This window comes from Oncorhynchus gorbuscha, linkage group LG23 (genome assembly GCF_021184085.1).
Source record: "Oncorhynchus gorbuscha isolate QuinsamMale2020 ecotype Even-year linkage group LG23, OgorEven_v1.0, whole genome shotgun sequence".
Lineage (NCBI taxonomy): Eukaryota > Metazoa > Chordata > Actinopteri > Salmoniformes > Salmonidae > Oncorhynchus > Oncorhynchus gorbuscha.
The window spans coordinates 30,009,496-30,026,359 of NC_060195.1; the positions used below are offsets into that span (position 1 = coordinate 30,009,496).

At 42.9% G+C, this 16,864-nt stretch overlaps 1 protein-coding gene across 2 annotated transcripts in view; it reads left to right on the forward strand.

The window, feature by feature from the left end:
- Positions 1–16,864, forward strand: part of LOC124011625 (dedicator of cytokinesis protein 2-like) — a 206,049-nt gene that overhangs the window by 53,400 nt on the left and 135,785 nt on the right. For both annotated transcript variants that reach the window (XM_046325081.1, XM_046325082.1), the window contains exon 25: positions 6,417–6,559. In XM_046325081.1, the coding sequence (XP_046181037.1) occupies positions 6,417–6,559 (143 nt within the window). The remainder of the gene's footprint in view (positions 1–6,416; positions 6,560–16,864) is intronic.

A 16,864-nucleotide genomic window follows, 5' to 3' on the forward strand; every position in this document is an offset into this window, starting at 1 on the left:
GAAGAAAAACACCATACTGGATGGGATGGTAGAAGAAAGGAACCATACCGGATGGGATGGTAGAAGAAAGGAACCATACTGGATGGGATGGTAGAAGAAAAACACCATACTGGATGGGATGGTAGAAGAACGGCACCATACTGGATGAGATGGTAGAAGAAAGGAACCATACTGGATGGGATGGTAGAAGAAAGGAACAATACTGGATGAGATGGTAGAAGAAAAACACCATACTGGATGGGATGGTAGAAGAACGGCACCATACTGGATGGGATGGTAGAAGAAAGGAACAATACTGGATGGGATGGTAGAAGAACGGAACCATACTGGATGAGATGGTAGAAGAAAGGAAACATACTGGATGGGATGGTAGAACAACGGCACCATACTGGATGAGATGGTAGAAGAAAGGAACCATACTGGATGGGATGGTAGAAGAGAGGAACCATACTGGATGGGATGGTAGAAGAAAAACACCATACTGGATGGGATGGTAGAAGAACGGCACCATACTGGATGAGATGGTAGAAGAAAGGAACCATACTGGATGAGATGGTAGAAGAAAGGAACCATACTGGATGAGATGGTAGAAGAAAGGAACCATACTGGATGGGATGGTAGAAGAAAGGAACCATACTTGATGAGATGGTAGAAGAAAGGAACAATACTGGATGGGATGGTAGAAGAACGGAACCATACTGGATGAGATGGTAGAAGAAAGGAACCATACTGGATGGGATGGTAGAAGAACGGCACCATACTGGATGAGATGGTAGAAGAAAGGAACCATACTGGATGGGATGGTAGAAGAACGGCACCATACTGGATGAGATGGTAGAAGAAAGGAACCATGCTGGATGGGATGGTAGAAGAACGGCACCATACTGGATGAGATGGTAGAAGAAAGGAACCATACTGGATGGGATGGTAGAAGAACGGCACCATACTGGATGAGATGGTAGAAGAAAGGAACCATACTGGATGAGATGGTAGAAGAAAGGAACCATACTGGATGAGATGGTAGAAGAAAGGAACCATACTGGATGGGATGGTAGAAGAACGGCACCATACTGGATGAGATGGTAGAAGAAAGGAACCATACTGGATGGGATGGTAGAAGAACGGCACCATACTGGATGAGATGGTAGAAGAAAGGAACCATAATGGATGAGATGGTAGAAGAACGGAACCATACTGGATGGGATGGTAGAAGAAAGGAACCATACTGGATGAGATGGTAGAAGAACGGCACCATACTGGATGAGATGGTAGAAGAACGGCACCATACTGGATGAGATGGTAGAAGAACGGCACCATACTGGATGAGATGGTAGAAGAAAGGAACCATACTGGATGAGATGGTAGAAGAAAGGAACCATACTGGATGGGATGGGAGAAGAACGGCACCATACTGGATGAGATGGTAGAAGAAAGGAACCATACTGGATGAGATGGTAGAAGAAAGGAACCATACTGGATGGGATGGTAGAAGAAAGGAACCATACTGGATGGGATGGTAGAAGAAAGGAACCATACTGGATGGGATGGTAGAAGAACGGCACCATACTGGATGAGATGGTAGAAGAAAGGAACCATACTGGATGAGATGGTAGAAGAAAGGAACCATACTGGATGAGATGGTAGAAGAAAGGAACCATACTGGATGAGATGGTAGAAGAAAGGAACCATACTGGATGAGATGGTAGAAGAAAGGAACCATACTGGATGGGATGGTAGAAGAGAGGAACCATACTGGATGGGATGGTAGAAGAAAGGAACCATACTGGATGAGATGGTAGAAGAAAGGAACCATACTGGATGAGATGGTAGAAGAAAGGAACCATACTGGATGAGATGGTAGAAGAAAGGAACCATACTGGATGGGATGGTAGAAGAGAGGAACCATACTGGATGGGATGGTAGAAGAAAGGAACCATACTGGATGGGATGGTAGAAGAAAGGAACCATACTGGATGGGATGGTAGAAGAAAGGAACCATACTGGATGAGATGGTAGAAGAAAGGAACCATACTGGATGGGATGGTAGAAGAACGGAACGACAGATCAGGACAAGCAGAGACAATAAAAGAACGAGTCCGTTGTTTATTTGTTTTCTTGCTCATTCTCTAAAGCAGGCCAGAGGGTTCAATCTAATCTGTGTGCTAATCCTTCTCTCTGTCTATCAGTCTGTGAGGGGAGGCCCTGCAGTAGGACTGTACCAGTGAGGAGGCAGCAGCAGCAGATCTTGTCTTGCCCAGAGCGATGCTTTTATTTGAAAGTGAGGAATAATGCCAGCGAAACATATAATATGCACAAAAGAAAATAAGAAAACTGGTAATTGAAAAGACTAACTAAATCAAATAGATGTCTTTAAATGTCTTCAGATGATGTGACGGAGGACATTATGACAATCGTTCGACCATCCATCTCTCTCTCCTTTCATCGCCAGCCCTCTGACCATAGACAGCAAATGAATGAGAGAGAATTGATCCAATATATTAAGGCGGGGTGAGACCATACATTTGTAATGCTTTTTAGTTTTGAGTAAATGATCACGTGGGTCTTTCTGATAACCCAATATGATTTCTGAAGATAGACAGTATTAACTGAGCTGGAGAACAGACAGTTATTCTACTTAGAGAGAGGCAAAGGACATTTACATTTACTCTCTTGTCCAGAGGGACTTACAGGAGTGACTTGATACATTTTCACACTTTTTCATATTGTTTCTACATATGTGTGCAGGTGTACAGTATGTGTATAAACGTGTATGTCTATGTCTGTATGAGACGGTGTATTTCATTCTATACATGAGTCATTTACACCCCAAACACACACAGCTGAAACTGGAAGAACATACTGTCTGATCTGTCCATACCCATCTTTGATTACTACTCTACACCCATCCCGAAAGCAACGATGAGTTACTATGGAAACTGTTGGGTTGGGTGGTGAGAGAGGTGGGGGGAGGGAAGTGGGATAGGGGGAAGGGGGGAGAGGGGTGGAGGAAGAGAGAGAGGTGGGAGAGATGAGTGAGGGGGAGTAATGGAGAAGAGTAGATGGAGTTTTGTCATTTTGGGAAATGTCTGTATGTCTGTTTCTCATTCTGTCTGTCTGTCTGTCTGTCTGTCTGTCTGTCTGTCTGTCTGTCTGTCTGTCTGTCTGTCTGTCTGTCTGTCTGTCTGTCTGTCTGTCTGTCTGTCTGTCTGTCTGTCTGTCTGTCTGTCTGTCTGTCTGTCTGTCTGTCTGTCTGTCTGTCTGTCTGTCTGTCTGTCTGTCTGTCTGTCTGTCTGTCTGTCTGTCTGTCTGTCTGTCTGTCTGTCTGTTGTTTGTTATTTTGGACAAGGCTATGTCTAAGGATCTGAGAGGAAGAGGACAGATACTGCGTACTGACGAGCCAAGGAGAGGACAGGGACAAATAAATCAATTTCTTCATCTATTCCTCTCTTAACTTGTCAATTAAACACATCATAATCAAATAAACAGACAATTAATGGATCAATACGCTTGGTGTGCTGTTGAAAGAGAGACAGGCAGAGAGAGACGGCCGGACAGACTGAAACAGACAGACAGAGATACAGACAGACAGACAGACAGACAGACAGACAGACAGACAGACAGACAGACAGACAGACAGACAGACAGACAGACAGACAGACAGACAGACAGACAGACAGACAGACAGACAGACAGACAGACAGACAGACAGACAGACAGACAGACAGACAGACAGACAGACAGACAGACAGACAGACAGACAGACAGACAGACAGACAGACAGACAGACATGACACAGAGAGATAGTAATAATGATTTGGACTACCACCAGTCCTTTCCACCCCCTAGATGTAGCTGCTTGTTTCAGGACTGGCCTCCTCTATTACCTTCCTAATCTAACTCTGAGACAGGGATACTAACCAACCAGTGAAAGAGAGAAAGAAGAGGAGGAGGAAGAGGGCTCTGATTTAGATGCCCGCCAGTAATTGGAATGTCACCTTATTACCATGCTAGATAGTTTATTGTGTTGGCTGGGACTCGGTGGCATGAAATGAAAAATGGAAAGTAGCTTTTCAGCTGGCTGCTGATTTATCATGGCTGTTTCCACTGCCTGCCAGCCAGGGATGGCTGTCCATTTCTATTCAATTAGACACACACACACACACACACACACACACACACACACACACACACACACACACACACACACACACACACACACACACACACACACACACACACACACACACACACACACACACACACACACACACACACACACACACACACACACACACACACACACACACACACACACACACAAATACATTTTTTTTTTTGTTCTTGGCTGGTACAGTAATACCCTCTCTCACTTCCTGACCCTCTCACCTTATCACGTCCTCTCACTTCCTCACCCTCTCACCTTATCCCCCTCTCTCACTTCCTCACCCTCTCACCTTATCACATCCTCTCACTTCCTCACCCTTTCACCTTATCCCCCTCTCTCACTTCCTCACCCTCTCACCTTATCACCCTTTCTCACCCTCTCACCTTATCACCCCCTCTCTCTCTCACCTCCTCACCCTCTCTCTCTCTCTCACCTCCTCACCCTCGCTCACCTCCTCACCCTCTCTTACCCTCTCCCCTTCTCACTCTCTCTCACCCTCTCACCCTCTCTTACCCTCTCCCCTTCTCACTCTCTCTCACCTCCTCACCTTCTCTCACCCTCTCAACTTCTCACCCTCTTTCTCCTACTTCATCACCCTCTCTCACCTCCTTTCTCTCTCACCTCCTCATCCTCTCTCACCTCCTCACTTTCTCTCACCCGCTCAACTTCTCACCCTCTTTTTCCTACCTCATCAGCCTCTCTCACCTTCTCAGCCTCTCACACCTTCTCAGCCTCTCTCCCTCGCACCTTCTCACCCTCTCTCAACTCCTCACCCTCTCTCACCTCCGCACCCTCTCTCACCCTCTCAGCTTCTCTCCCTCCCACCTCATTTTAAGAAATATTGGCCCAGTCTATTTCATGGCCCAGTGATAGACTAGCGTCCTGTCCAGGCGGTGTACATCAAGCTACCTCACACTGCAGAAACAGGAGATAACCTCCTGCCCTATGGGCCGTCCTGACTAACTTAGATTTACATTACATTTAAGTCATTTAGCAGACGCTCTTACTATTTCATATATCACCAGACAGGTGTGTTGTATTGTAACCACAATATGTTTGAGTAGAACTTGTGTAGGGGAGGAGTGGTTGGTTGGGTTTGGACATATTTACATTAGAGGAGAGTCAACACAATGTCTTGTCTCTTATCTCTCACTGTTCACATAAACAGTAGCAAGGAGGAAGATCAACTTCTCACTTTATCCTTGTTTATTCTCTCTTTCTCTGGATCACTGAGCTGTGTGCATCTCTTTGTCTGGATCACTGAGATGTGTACAACTCATCTGGATCACTGAGCTGTGTACATCTCCTTCTCTGGATCACTGAGCTGTGTGCATCTCTTTGTCTGGATCACTGATCTGTGTACATCTCTTGGCAGTGTACTACTCTACTTTCCCCCTCCTCTAACTCCTCTTCTTCTCCCTCTTCCGTCCCCTCCCCTCCCCTAACTGCCAAGTCTCCTCTCCTCCCCATTTCCTCCCACTTCTCCCCTCCTCCCTGTCCCCCCCTTTCCTCCCACCTTTCCTGTCTCTCTCAGTGCAGTGATTGAGTGGTACGTTTCCTGTCTCTCTCAGTGCAGTGATTGAGTGCTAGGTTTCCTGTCTCTCTCAGTGCAGTGATTGAGTGCTAGGTTAGACCCAGGCTATCTCAGCACGACTTGCCTGCTTGCTCTCTGTTAATAATGACTCTCCTCTGCCTAAATGAGCTTTTAATGTGCTTAGTCTACCTGCGGCTAGAGAGAGGGAGGGAAAGAAAGAAAGATTAAAGAATGGAGAGCATTGAGTTTGGTATTTGGTATTTTATTAGGATCCCCATTAGCTGTTGTAAAAGCAGCAGCTACTCTTCCAGGGGTCCACACAGAACATGAACCATGACATAATACAGAACATCAATAGACAAGAACAGCTCAAGGACAGAACTACAGTTTAAATGGTCAGTGTGTGGTTGTGCAGTTTGAGAGACCCTGTTGTATATGTATGGTTGTTTGATCACCTGTGTGTGTGTGTGTGCGTGTGTGTGTGTGTGTGCGTGCGAGCGTGCGTGCGTGCGTGCGTGTGTGTGTGTGTGTGTGTGTGTGTGTGTGTGTGTGTGTGTGTGTGTGTGTGTGTGTGTGTGTGTGTGTGTGTGTGTGTGTGTGTGTGTGTGTGTGTGTGTGTGTGTGTGTGTGTGTGTGTGTGTGTGTGTGTGTGTGTGTGTGTGTGTGTGTGTGTGTGTCTGGAACCTGACCATCCTGAATATGTGTTGTGTCCCTCAGAGTGCCGTGACATTCTGCTACCCATGATGCTTCGGGAGCTGAGCGGAGCGCTGAAGGACATGGGGGAGGGGCCTCATGACGAGCGGAGGAACAGCGTGGAGCTGCTCAACAACATCCTGGAGGTCCTGAGCAGAGACAATGTGGTGAGACACGCACACAGCCTATCAGGACACAGCCTATCAGGTCACAGCTTACTGCTTACCCATTTGAGCCTAGGTTTCTTCCGAGGTCCCTTCTGGTGTAAAGTACTTACGTAAAAATACTTTAAAATACTACTTACCTTTTACTTTTATTTCACTACATTCCTAAAGAAAATGATGTACTTTTTACCCCAGACATTTTCCCTGACACATATTGAATGCTTAGCAGGACAGGAAAATGGTCCCTTGTCATCCCTACTGCCTCTGATCTGGCAGACTCACTAAACACACATGCTTAATTTGTAAAATATGCCTTAGTGTTGGTGTGTCCCTGGCTGTCTGGAAAAAAAATACAGCAAATGGTGCCATCTTGTTTGCTTAGTATAAGGAATTTAAAAGGATTTATACTTTTACTTCTGATACTTAAGTGCATTTTTAGCAATTGCATTGACTTTTGATACTGAAATATATTTAAAACCAGATACTTTTAGTCCAGTAATATTTTACTTGGTGACTTTCACTTTTACTTGAGTAATTTTCTATTAATGTATATTTACTTTTACACAAGTATGACAGTTGGGTACATTTTCCACCACTTCTTCAAGGGAGTTTCCTGACCATTGTGCTTTCTCTTGCATTGATTGCACTTTAGGGTCTAGGTTGTGTTACTGTTACTGCATTGCATTGCTTGCACTTTAGGGTCTAGGTTGTGTTACTGTAAAGCACTTTGTGACTGCTGATGTTAAAAGGGCCTTTAAACATAAATGTGATTGATTGAAACTGACCACTCAGAAGGCTTCAGCGCTTACCAATCCCACACAGGGGACCGTAGTGAACAGCAGATTAATCACATACTACCTCACATCTATCCCCTTTTGGCTTCACACATTCACTGACTCACATAGAAATAGGCACCTAGGTATATTACCATGCCTGCCTGTACGCACGTATTCCTACACACAAAGTGAATAACAAACTCTCATCAATATTCTACAAAGGCTTGTTAAAGGCTTGCCAAAGGCTTGTTAAAGGCTTGTTATAAAGGATTGTCAAAGGCTTGTTAAAGGATTGTCAAAGGCTTGTTAAAGGAGTGTCAAAGGCTTATTAAAGGATTGTCAAAGGCTTGTTAAAGGTTTGTCAAAGGCTTATTAAAGGATTGTCAAAGGCTTGTCAAAGGCTTGTTAAAGGATTGTCAAAGGCTTGTTAAAGGCTTGTTAAAGGAGTGTCAAAGGCTTATTAAAGGATTGTCAAAGGCTTGTTAAAGGTTTGTCAAAGGCTTATTAAAGGATTGTCAAAGGCTTGTTAAAGGCTTGTTAAAGGATTGTCAAAGGCTTGTTAAAGGAGTGTCAAAGGCTTGTTAAAGGATTGTCAAAGGCTTGTTAAAGGATTGTCAAAGGCTTGTTAAAGAAGTGTCAATGGCTTGTTAAAGGATTGTCAAAGGCCTGTTAAAGGAGTGTCAAAGGCTTGTTAAAGGCTTGTTAAAGGATTGTCAAAGGCTTGTTAAAGGCTTGTTAAAGGATTGTCAAAGGCTTGTTAAAGGAGTGTCAAAGGCTTGTTAAAGGATTGTCAAAGGCTTGTTAAAGGATTGTCAAAGGCTTGTTAAAGAAGTGTCAATGGCTTGTTAAAGGATTGTCAAAGGCTTGTTAAAGGAGTTTCAAAGGCTTATTAAAGGAGTGTCAAAGGCTTGTCAAAGGCTTATTAAATGATTGTCAAAGGCTTGTTAAAGACTTGTTAAAGGAGTGTCAAATGCTTATTAAAGGATTGTCAATGGCTTGTCAAAGGCTTATTAAAGGATTGTCAAAGGCTTGTTAAAGGCTTGTTAAAGGATTGTCAAATGCTTGTTAAAGGATTGTCAAAGGCTTGTTAAAGGATTGTCAATAAAGAAGTGTCAATGGCTTGTTAAAGGCTTGTTAAAGGATTGTCAAAGGCTTGTTAAAGGAGTGTCAAAGGCCTGTTAAAGGAGTGTCAAAGGCTTATTAAAGGAGTGTCAAAGGCTTGTTAAAGGAGTATCAAAGGCTTATTAAAGGATTGTTAAAGGATTGTTAAATGCTTGTTAAAGGCTTGATAAAGGCTTCTTAAAGGATTGTTAAATGCTTGTTAAAGCCTTGTTAAAGACTTGTTAAAGGATTGTTAAAGGCTTGTTAAATGCTTGTTAAAGACTTGTTAAAGGATTGTTAAAGACTTGTTAAAGGCTTGTTAATAAAGGCTTGTTAAAGGCTTGTTAATAAAGGCTTGTTAAAGGCTTGTTAATAACGGCTTGTCAAAGGCGTGTTAATAAAGGCTTGTTAAAGGCGTGTTAATAAAGGCTTGTTAACTTCTTGCGTCGAGCCATCCCGGATCCGGGATCATGAATACAGCCTCAAGCTCATTACCATAACGCAACATTAACTATTCATGAAAATCGCAAATGAAATGAAATTTATCTATTTGCTCTCAAGCTTAGCCTTTTATTAACAACACTGTCATCTCAGATTTTCAAAATATGCTTCTCAACCATTGCAAAACAAGCATTTGTGTAACAGTATTGATAGCTAATGTAGCATTTAGTGTTAGCATGCAGCAGGCAACAATTTCCACAAAAACCAGAAAAGCATTCAAATAAAATAATTTACCTTTGAAGAACTTCGGATGTTTTCAATGAGGAGACTCTCAGATAGCAGATGTTCAGTTTTTCCTGAAAGATTTTTTGTTTAGGACAAATCGCTCCGTTTTCTGCGTCATGTTTAGCTACGAAAAAAAACCTGTATCCAGGATTGTGTAAATCTATCCGCAAGCTCATTAGCATAACACAACGTTAACTATTCATGAAAATCGCAAATTAAATTAAATTAATCTATTTGCTCTCAAGCTTAGCCTTTTGTTAACAACACTGTCATCTCAGATTTTCAAAATATGCTTTTGAACCATAGCTAAACAAGCATTTGTGTAACAGTATTGATAGCCTAGCATAGGATTATGCCTCTCTTTCAGCATGCAACATTTTCCACAAAAACCAGAAAAGCATTCAAATAAAATAATTTACCTTTGAAGAACTTCGGATGTTTTCAATGAGGAGACTCTCAGATAGCAGATGTTCAGTTTTTCCTGAAAGGTTATTTGTTTAGGACAAATCGCTCCGTTTTCTGCGTCACGTTGCGCTTGTTTGAAATTCTACAGAGGCCTGTCAATAAGGTTCTTGCATCAACTATCAAAAGTGAATGGGAAAACCCAAAGAACAGAGATTGATAAATAGCTCCATAGCATGGCTGTAGCCGGATGTCCAGATTATTTTCTACACCATCCAAATTATCAGGTAATTAATACATGTCTTTTACTAGATGTTTTGTACCATCTATATTTCTAGAATTTTTATGTGTCAGAGATATCAATTAATTTGGAATAGCAATTACGAATGTTACAATTACTCTCATTTACTACTGTGATGTTTTCTGTTGAAACTATGCAATTTGTAAGTCGCTCTGGATAAGAGCGTCTGCTAAATGACTTAAATGTAAATGTAGCTACGAAAAAAAACCTGTATCCAGGATTGTGTAAATCTATCCGCAAGCTCATTAGCATAAGACAACGTTAACTATTCATGAAAATCGCAAATTAAATTAAATGAATCAATTTGCTCTCAAGCTTAGCCTTTTGTTAACAAAACTGTCATCTCAGATTTTCAAAATATGCTTTTGAACCATAGCTAAACAAGCATTTGTGTAACAGTATTGATAGCTTAGCATAGGATTATGCTAATAATGTTCCGTTTTTACATAAAATATTTGTGTCGACTAATCGCTCCATTTTGTTCATCACGTTTGGGTAGAAAAAAAAATATATATATTAAGTCATTAAAACGCGATCTTTTTTCCAAATTAACTCCATAATATCGACAGAAACATGGCAAACCAATGTTTAGAATCAATCCTCAAGGTGTTTTTCACATATCTATCGACGATAAAATCCATCGTGGCAGTGACTTTCTCTTCTGAAGAAATGGAACGCGCATGGACCTAAAGATTACGCAATAATTTTGACACAGGACACCGGGCGGGACACCAGGTAAATGTAGCCTCTTATGGTCAATCTTCCAATGATATGCCTACAAACATGTCACAATGCTGCAGACACCTTGGGGAAACGACAGAAAGCGCAGGCTCATTCCTGGCACATTCACAGCCATATAAGGATATATCAAATCAAATCAAATCAAATTTTATTTGTCACATACACATGGTTAGCAGATGTTAATGCGAGTGTAGCAAAATGCTTGTGCTTCTAGTTCCGACAATGCAGTGATAACCAACAAGTAATCTAACTAACAATTCCAAAACTACTGTCTTATACACAGTGTAAGGGGATAAGGAATATGTACATAAGGATATATGAATGAGTGATGGTACAGAGCAGCATACAGTAGATGGTATCGAGTACAGTATATACATATGAGATGAGTGTGTAGACAAAGTAAACAAAGTGGCATAGTTAAAGTGGCTAGTGATACATGTATTACATAAAGATGCAGTCGATGATGTAGAGAACAGTATATACATATGCATATGAGATGAATAATGTAGGGTAAGTAACATTATATAAGGTAGCATTGTTTAAAGTGGCTAGTGATATATTTACATCATTTCCCATCAATTCCCATTATTAAAGTGGCTGGAGTTGGGTCAGTGTCAATGACAGTGTGTTGGCAGCAGCCACTCAATATTAGTGGTGGCTGTTTAACAGTCTGATGGCCTTGAGATTGAAGCTGTTTTTCAGTCTCTCGGTCCCAGCTTTGATGCACCTGTACTGACCTCCCCTTCTGGATGATAGCGGGGTGAACAGGCAGTGGTTCGGGTGGTTGATGTCCTTGATGATCTTTATGGCCTTCCTGTAACATCGGGTGGTGTAGGTGTCCTGGAGGGCAGGTAGTTTGCCCCCGGTGATGCGTTGTGCAGTCCTCACTACCCTCTGGAGAGCCTTACGGTTGAGGGTGGAGCAGTTGCCGTACCAGGCGGTGATACAGCCCGCCAGGATGCTCTCGATTGTGCATCTGTAGAAGTTTGTGAGTGCTTTTGGTGACAAGCCAAATTTCTTCAGCCTCCTGAGGTTGAAGAGGCGCTGCTGCGCCTTCTTCACGACGCTGTCAGTGTGAGTGGACCAATTCAGTTTGTCTGTGATGTGTATGCCTTGGAACTCAAAACTTGCTACCCTCTCAACTACTGTTCCATCGATGTGGATAGGGGGGTGTTCCCTCTGCTGTTTCCTGAAGTCCACAATCATCTCCTTAGTTTTGTTGACGTTGAGTGTGAGGTTATTTTCCTGACACCACACTCCGAGGGCCCTCACCTCCTCCCTGTAGGCCGTCTCGTCGTTGTTGGTAATCAAGCCTACCATTGTTGTGTCGTCCGCAAACTTGATGATTGAGTTGGAGGCGTGCGTGGCCACGCAGTCGTGGGTGAACAGGGAGTACAGGAGAGGGCTCAGAACGCACCCTTGTGGGTCCCCCGTGTTGAGGATCAGCGGGGAGGAGATGTTGTTGCCTACCCTCACCACCTGGGGGCGGCCCGTCAGGAAGTCCAGTACCCAGTTGCACAGGGCGGGGTCGAGACCCAGGGTCTCGAGCTTGATGACGAGCTTGGAGGGTACTATGGTGTTGAATGTCGAGCTGTAGTCGATGAACAGCATTCTCACATAGGTATTCCTCTTGTCCAGGCGGGTTAGGGCAGTGTGCAGTGTGGTTGAGATTGCATCGTCTGTGGACCTATTTGGGCGGTAAGCAAATTGGAGTGGGTCGAGGGTGTCAGGTAGGGTGGAGGTGATATGGTCCTTGACTAGTCTCTCAAAGCACTTCATGATGACGGAAGTGAGTGCTACGGGGCGGTAGTCGTTTAGCTCAGTTACCTTAGCTTTCTTGGGAACAGGAACAATGGTGGCCCTCTTGAAGCATGTGGGAACAGCAGACTGGTATAGGGATTGATTGAATATGTCCGTAAACACACCGGCCGGCTGGTCTGCGCATGCTCTGAGGGCGCGGCTGGGGATGCCGTCTGGGCCTGCAGCCTTGCGAGGGTTAACACGTTTAAATGTCTTGCTCACCTCGGCTGCAGTGAAGGAGAGACCGCATGTTTTCGTTGCAGGCCGTGTCAGTGGCACTGTATTGTCCTCAAAGCGGGCAAAAAAGTTATTTAGTCTGCCTGGGAGCAAGACATCCTGGTCCGTGACTGGGCTGGATTTCATCTTGTAGTCCGTGATTGACTGTAGACCCTGCCACATGCCTCTTGTGTCTGAGCCATTGAATTGAGATTCCACTTTGTCTCTATACTGGCGCTTAGCTTGTTTAATAGCTGCATTGTTTATATTCGGACATGTTACCAGACACCTTGCCCTGATTAAAAGCAGTGGTTCGCGCTTTCAGTTTCACGCGAATGCTGCCATCAATCCACGGTTTCTGGTTTGGGAATGTTTTTATCGTTGCTATGGGAACGACATCTTCGACGCACGTTCTAATGAACTCGCACACCGAATCAGCGTATTCGTCAATATTTTCATCTGACGCAATACGAAACATGTCGCAGTCCACGTGATGGAAGCAGTCTTGGAGTGTAGAGTCAGCTTGGTCTGACCAGCGTTGGACAGACCTCAGCGTGGGAGCCTCTTGTTTTAGCTTCTGCCTGTAGGCAGGCATCAGCAAAATGGAGTCGTGGTCAGCTTTCCCGAAAGGGGGGGGGGGGGGCAGGGCCTTATATGCGTCGCGGAAGTTAGAGTAACAATGATCCAAGGTTTTACCACCCCTGGTTGCGCAATCGATATGCTGATAAAATTTAGGGAGTCTTGTTTTCAGATTAGCTTTGTTAAAATCCCCAGCTACAATGAATGCAGCCTCCGGATAAATGGTTTCCAGTTTGCAAAGAGTTAAATAAAGTTCGTTCAGAGCCATCGATGTTTCTGCTTGGGGGGGGGATATATACGGCTGTGATTATAATCGAAGAGAATTCTCTTGGTAGATAATGCGGTCTACATTTGATTGTGAGGAATTCTAAATCAGGTGAACAGAAGGATTTGAGTTCCTGTATGTTTCCTTCATCACACCATGTCCCATTAGTCATGAGGCATACGCCCCCGCCACTCTTCTTACCAGAGAGATGTATGTTTCTGTCGGCGCGGTGCGTGGAGAAACCCGTTGGCTGCACCGCATCGGATAGCGTCTTCCCAGTAAACCATGTTTCCGTGAAGCAGAGAACGTTGCAGTCTCTGATGTCCCTCTGGAATGCCACCCTTGCTCAGATTTCATCAACCTTGTTGTCAAGACACTGGACATTGGCAAGAAGAATGCTGGGAAGTGGTGCGCGATGTGCCCTTTTTCGGAGTCTGACCAGAACACCGCCTCGTTTCCCTCTTTTTCGAAGTCGTTTCCTTGGGTCGCTGCATGCGATCCATTCCGTTGTCCTGTTTGTAAGGCAGAACACAGGATCCGCGTCGCGGAAAACATATTCTTGGTCGTACTGATGGTGAGTTGACGCTGCTCTTATATTCAGTAGTTCTTCTCGACTGTATGTAATGAAACCTAAAATGACCTGGGGTACTAATGTAAGAAATAACACGGAAAAAACAAAAAACTGCATAGTTTCCTAGGAACGCGAAGCGAGGCGGCCATCTCAGTCGGCGCCGGATGTTATTGGAACACAGCGCCTTCAGAATCTGGGGCATTTCCTGTATGAAACTTAATCTTGGTTTCGCCTGTAGCATTAGTTCTGGGGCACTCACAGATAATATCTTTGCAGTTTTGGAGACGTCAGAGTTTTGTCTTTCCAAGGCTGTCAATTCCATGCATAGTCGAGCATCTTTTCGTGACAGAATATTGCGCTTAAAACGGGCACGTCTTTTTATCCAATAATGACATAGTGCCCCCATAGGTTGAAGAGGTTAAAGGCTTGTCAAAGGCTTGTTAATGAAGGCTTGTTAAAGGCTTGTTAATAAAGGCTTGTCAAAGGCTTGTCAAAGGCTTGTTAAAGGCTTGTTAATAAAGGCTTGTTAATAAAGGCTTGTCAAAGGCTTGTTAATAAAGGCTTGTTAAATGCTTGATAATAAAGGCTTGTCAAAGGCTTGTTAATAAAGGCTTGTCAAAGGCGTGTTAATAAAGGCTTGTTAATAAAGGCTTGTCAAAGGTGTGTTAATAAAGGATTGTTAATAAAGGCTTGTCAAAGGCTTGTTAAGAAAAGGCCTGTCAAAGGCATGTTAATAAAGGCTTGTTAATAAAGGAGTGTCAAAGGCTTATTAAAGGATTGTCAAAGGCTTGTTAAAGGCTTGTTAAAGGATTGTCAAAGGCTTATTAAAGGCTTGTTAAAGGCTTTTCAAAGGCTTATTAAAGGCTTGTTAAAGTCTTGTCAAAGGCTTAATAAAGGAGTGTCAAAGGCTTGTCAAAGGCTTGTTAAAGGCTTGTTAAAGGCTTGTCAAAGGCTTATTAAAGCAGTGTCAAATGATTATTAAAGGATTGACAAAGGATTGATAAAGGATTCTTAAAGAATTGTTAAATGCTTGTTAAAGGCTTGTTAAAGACTTGTTAAAGGATTGTTAAATGCTTGTTAAAGGCTTGTTAAAGGATTGTTAAAGACTTGTTAAAGGCTTGTTAATAAAGGCTTGTTAAAGGCTTGTCAAATGCGTGTTAATAAAGGCTTGTTAAAGGCTTGTTAATGAAGGCTTGTCAAAGGCGCGTTAATAAAGGCTTGTCAAAGGCTTGTCAAAGGCTTGTTAAAGGCTTGTTAATGAAGGCTTGTCAAAGGCGTCTTAATAAAGGCTTGTCAAATGCTTGTTAATTTATGCTTGTTAAAGGCTTGTCAAAGGCTTGTTAATATATATAATAATATATGCCATTTAGCAGACGCTTTTATCCAAAGCGACTTACAGTCATGTGTGCATACATTCTACATATGGGTGGTCCTGGGGATCGAACCCACTACCCTGGCGTTACAAGCGCCATGCTCTACCAACTGAGCTACAGAAGGACTTGTTTAAGGCTTGTTAATAAAGGCCTGTCAAAGGCTTGTTAATAAAGGCTTGTTAAATGCTTGTTAATAAAGGCTTGTCAAAGGCTTGTTAATAAAGGCTTGTTAATAAAGGCTTGTCAAGGCGTGTTAAAGGCTTTTTAATAAAGGCTTGTCAAAGGCTTGTTATTAATAAAGGCTTGTTAAAGGCTTGTCAAAGGCCTGTTAAAGACTTGTCAAAGGCTTATTAAAGGCTTGTTAATAAAGGCTTGTCAAAGGCTTGTCAAAGGCTTGTTAAAGGCTTGTTAATAAAGGCTTGTCAAAGGCTTGTTCATAAAGGCTTGTTAATGGCTTGTTAAAGGCTTGTCAAAGGCTTGTTAAAGGCTTGTTAAAGGCTTGTTAATTAAGGCTTGTTAATAAAGGCTTGTTAATTAAGGCTTGTCAAAGGCTTGTTAATTAAGGCTTGTTAATTAAGGCTTGTTAATAAAGGCTTGTTAACGTCTTGTTAATAAAGGCTTGCCAAAGGCTTGTCAAAGGCTTGTTAAAGGCTTGTTAAAGGTTTGTTAATAAAGGCGTGTCAATGGCTTGTTAATAAAGGCTTGTCAAAGGCTTGTCAAAGGCTTTTTAAAGGCTTGTTAATAAAAGCTTGTCAATGGCTTGTTAATAAAGGCTTGTTAAAGGCTTGTTAATAAAGGCTTGCCAAAGGCTTGTTAATAAAGGCTTGTTAAATTATTGTTAAGGGCTTGTCAACGGCTTGTTAAAAGCTTGTTAAAGGCTTTTTAAAAGCTTGTTAAAATTTCTTGATCATTTTTGTCAACATCCACTGAATTGCAGAGCGCCAAATGCAAATTAAATGTAAAAAATATTTAATTTTCATGAAATCACAAGTGCAATGGAGCAAAACATAGCTTAGCTTGTTGTTAATCCACCTGCCGTGTCAGATTTCAAAAAAGTTTTTCATAAATGATCCGGGTGAGTAATGTTCATGGCTAATGATCCGGCAGGGAATGGATGTCAGGTCAGAGCTTTTGAAGGGGAGAGGTGATGATCAGGACAGGTGTGCAGATTACTGATGGGATACAGGTGCGGGTGAACATCGATCTCCCAACAAGCTAATTCGCCGGCAACCAGACAGGGTGCGTTCCAGGACACCAGAAACACACTCCAGGACAGAAACACAGGCAAACACAGACTCAGGAATCGGGATTCGTGACAGAAAGCATACCAAGCGTTTATGTAAGGACATCTCTCTCAGCAGACAAAACATTACAAACAGCTAGCAGCCAATTAGATTGGTCACGAAAGTCAGAAAAGCAATACAATGAATTGCTTACCTTTGATGATCTTCGGATGT